General features: G+C 46.7%; 1 protein-coding gene across 1 annotated transcript in view; it reads right to left on the bottom strand.

The window, feature by feature from the left end:
• Positions 1-428: 428 nt before the first annotated feature.
• b4galt7 (xylosylprotein beta 1,4-galactosyltransferase, polypeptide 7 (galactosyltransferase I)) overlaps positions 429-1,299 on the bottom strand; it is an 8,544-nt gene continuing 7,673 nt past the window's right edge. The window contains exon 6 of the mRNA XM_037675681.1: positions 429-652. Coding sequence (XP_037531609.1) covers positions 497-652 — 156 coding nt within the window. The 3' untranslated portion in view covers positions 429-496. The remainder of the gene's footprint in view (positions 653-1,299) is intronic.

Here is a 1,299-nt window from a genome sequence, read left to right on the forward strand (position 1 = left end):
TAACACTGGTGCATCTGAGCGAGATGTTGGTTCTATCAGACCCGAGAGCTGCGGTCCAAAGCCCGACTCTTCACGGTTTACCAGCACCAGCAGTAGAAACGAAACGGGTCAAAGTTTGTTTTGATGGATCAGTTTCATCGTAAACATGATAAAAAGATAAAAACGGACCTTTTGGGTTGACGGTGCGATGCAGAGTTTCTGTTTTGTCTGCACAGGTCCTCGTTAAGAGTCTGGACTTTAAGTCTGACGGTACCAAAAAACACAATAAAACAAATAAAACATCCAGAGCAGGTTCCTCCACACGTGCCTGAGTTCTCATCAGACCTTCAGCTCGGGCTGATGAACAGAAAGTCCCTGGAAGGTACCAGGTCAGTCAGATCAGGACTTTCATTCATGTACCTGAAAGAGTTCAAATGGTTGGTGTGTCCACTGACGTTGGGCGGTTCTGTTAGACTCGATTGGATCCCAGTACAAACACCACCATCACCTGTGTCCACTAACCCAGCAGACACCAGGGCGTCTGGTCCTGGTCACACTCCAGTTTGATGTTGATGACGGTGCACGGTGCACCGCTGATGGTCAGGTCCTGCCGGGACTCCACCTGGTACTGGAGGTTGCTCAGACCCCCGTCAGGATCCACTTTAAACTGCTCCTGCAAGAACAAGGCGGGCAGAGGAGGAAGAGGAGCTTCAGCTTTCAGCTTCAGGATATTTTGATTGTACATTCATTCTCTGAACAGCCCAACACGGTCCAGAGTTCCTGTTTTACAAACAGAGGACATGAGAATAAACCGTAACAGGACAATAACCTAGCTGGTTAACTGCTGGTTAGTTCTCAGAATTCTGTGAGACTGACCCAACGTGACCATGTTGGTCCTTCTGGAGCCACAACAGCACACGATAATCCTGCGGAGGATAGGAACACAGCTGTTCCCACACGCCAAAGGTTTAGGTTTGTTCTATGCAGATCAACACAAGGTCAACAATGCAATGAAATGCTGAGGACGAGAAGAACCGTCTCGACTTGCCAAAAAAAAACCCAAACAAAACAAAACAAAGCATGCAACAAAAATACAAAAACAAGACGTCAAAAGTGAAAAATAAATACATTTACAGCAGCATGGTACAGTTATCAGAGTGGTTCTGTTAGCAGTGTGGTACTGTTAGCAGTGAGGTTCTGTTAGCAGTGTGGTTCTGTTAGCAGTGTGGTACTGTTAACAGTGAGGTTCTGTTAGCAGTGAGGTTCTGTTAGAAGTGAGGTTCTGTTAGCAGTGTGGTTCTGTTAGCAGTGTGGTTCTGT

This window comes from Nematolebias whitei, chromosome 4 (genome assembly GCF_014905685.2).
Source record: "Nematolebias whitei isolate Nwh7 chromosome 4, NemWhi1, whole genome shotgun sequence".
NCBI lineage: Eukaryota > Metazoa > Chordata > Actinopteri > Cyprinodontiformes > Rivulidae > Nematolebias > Nematolebias whitei.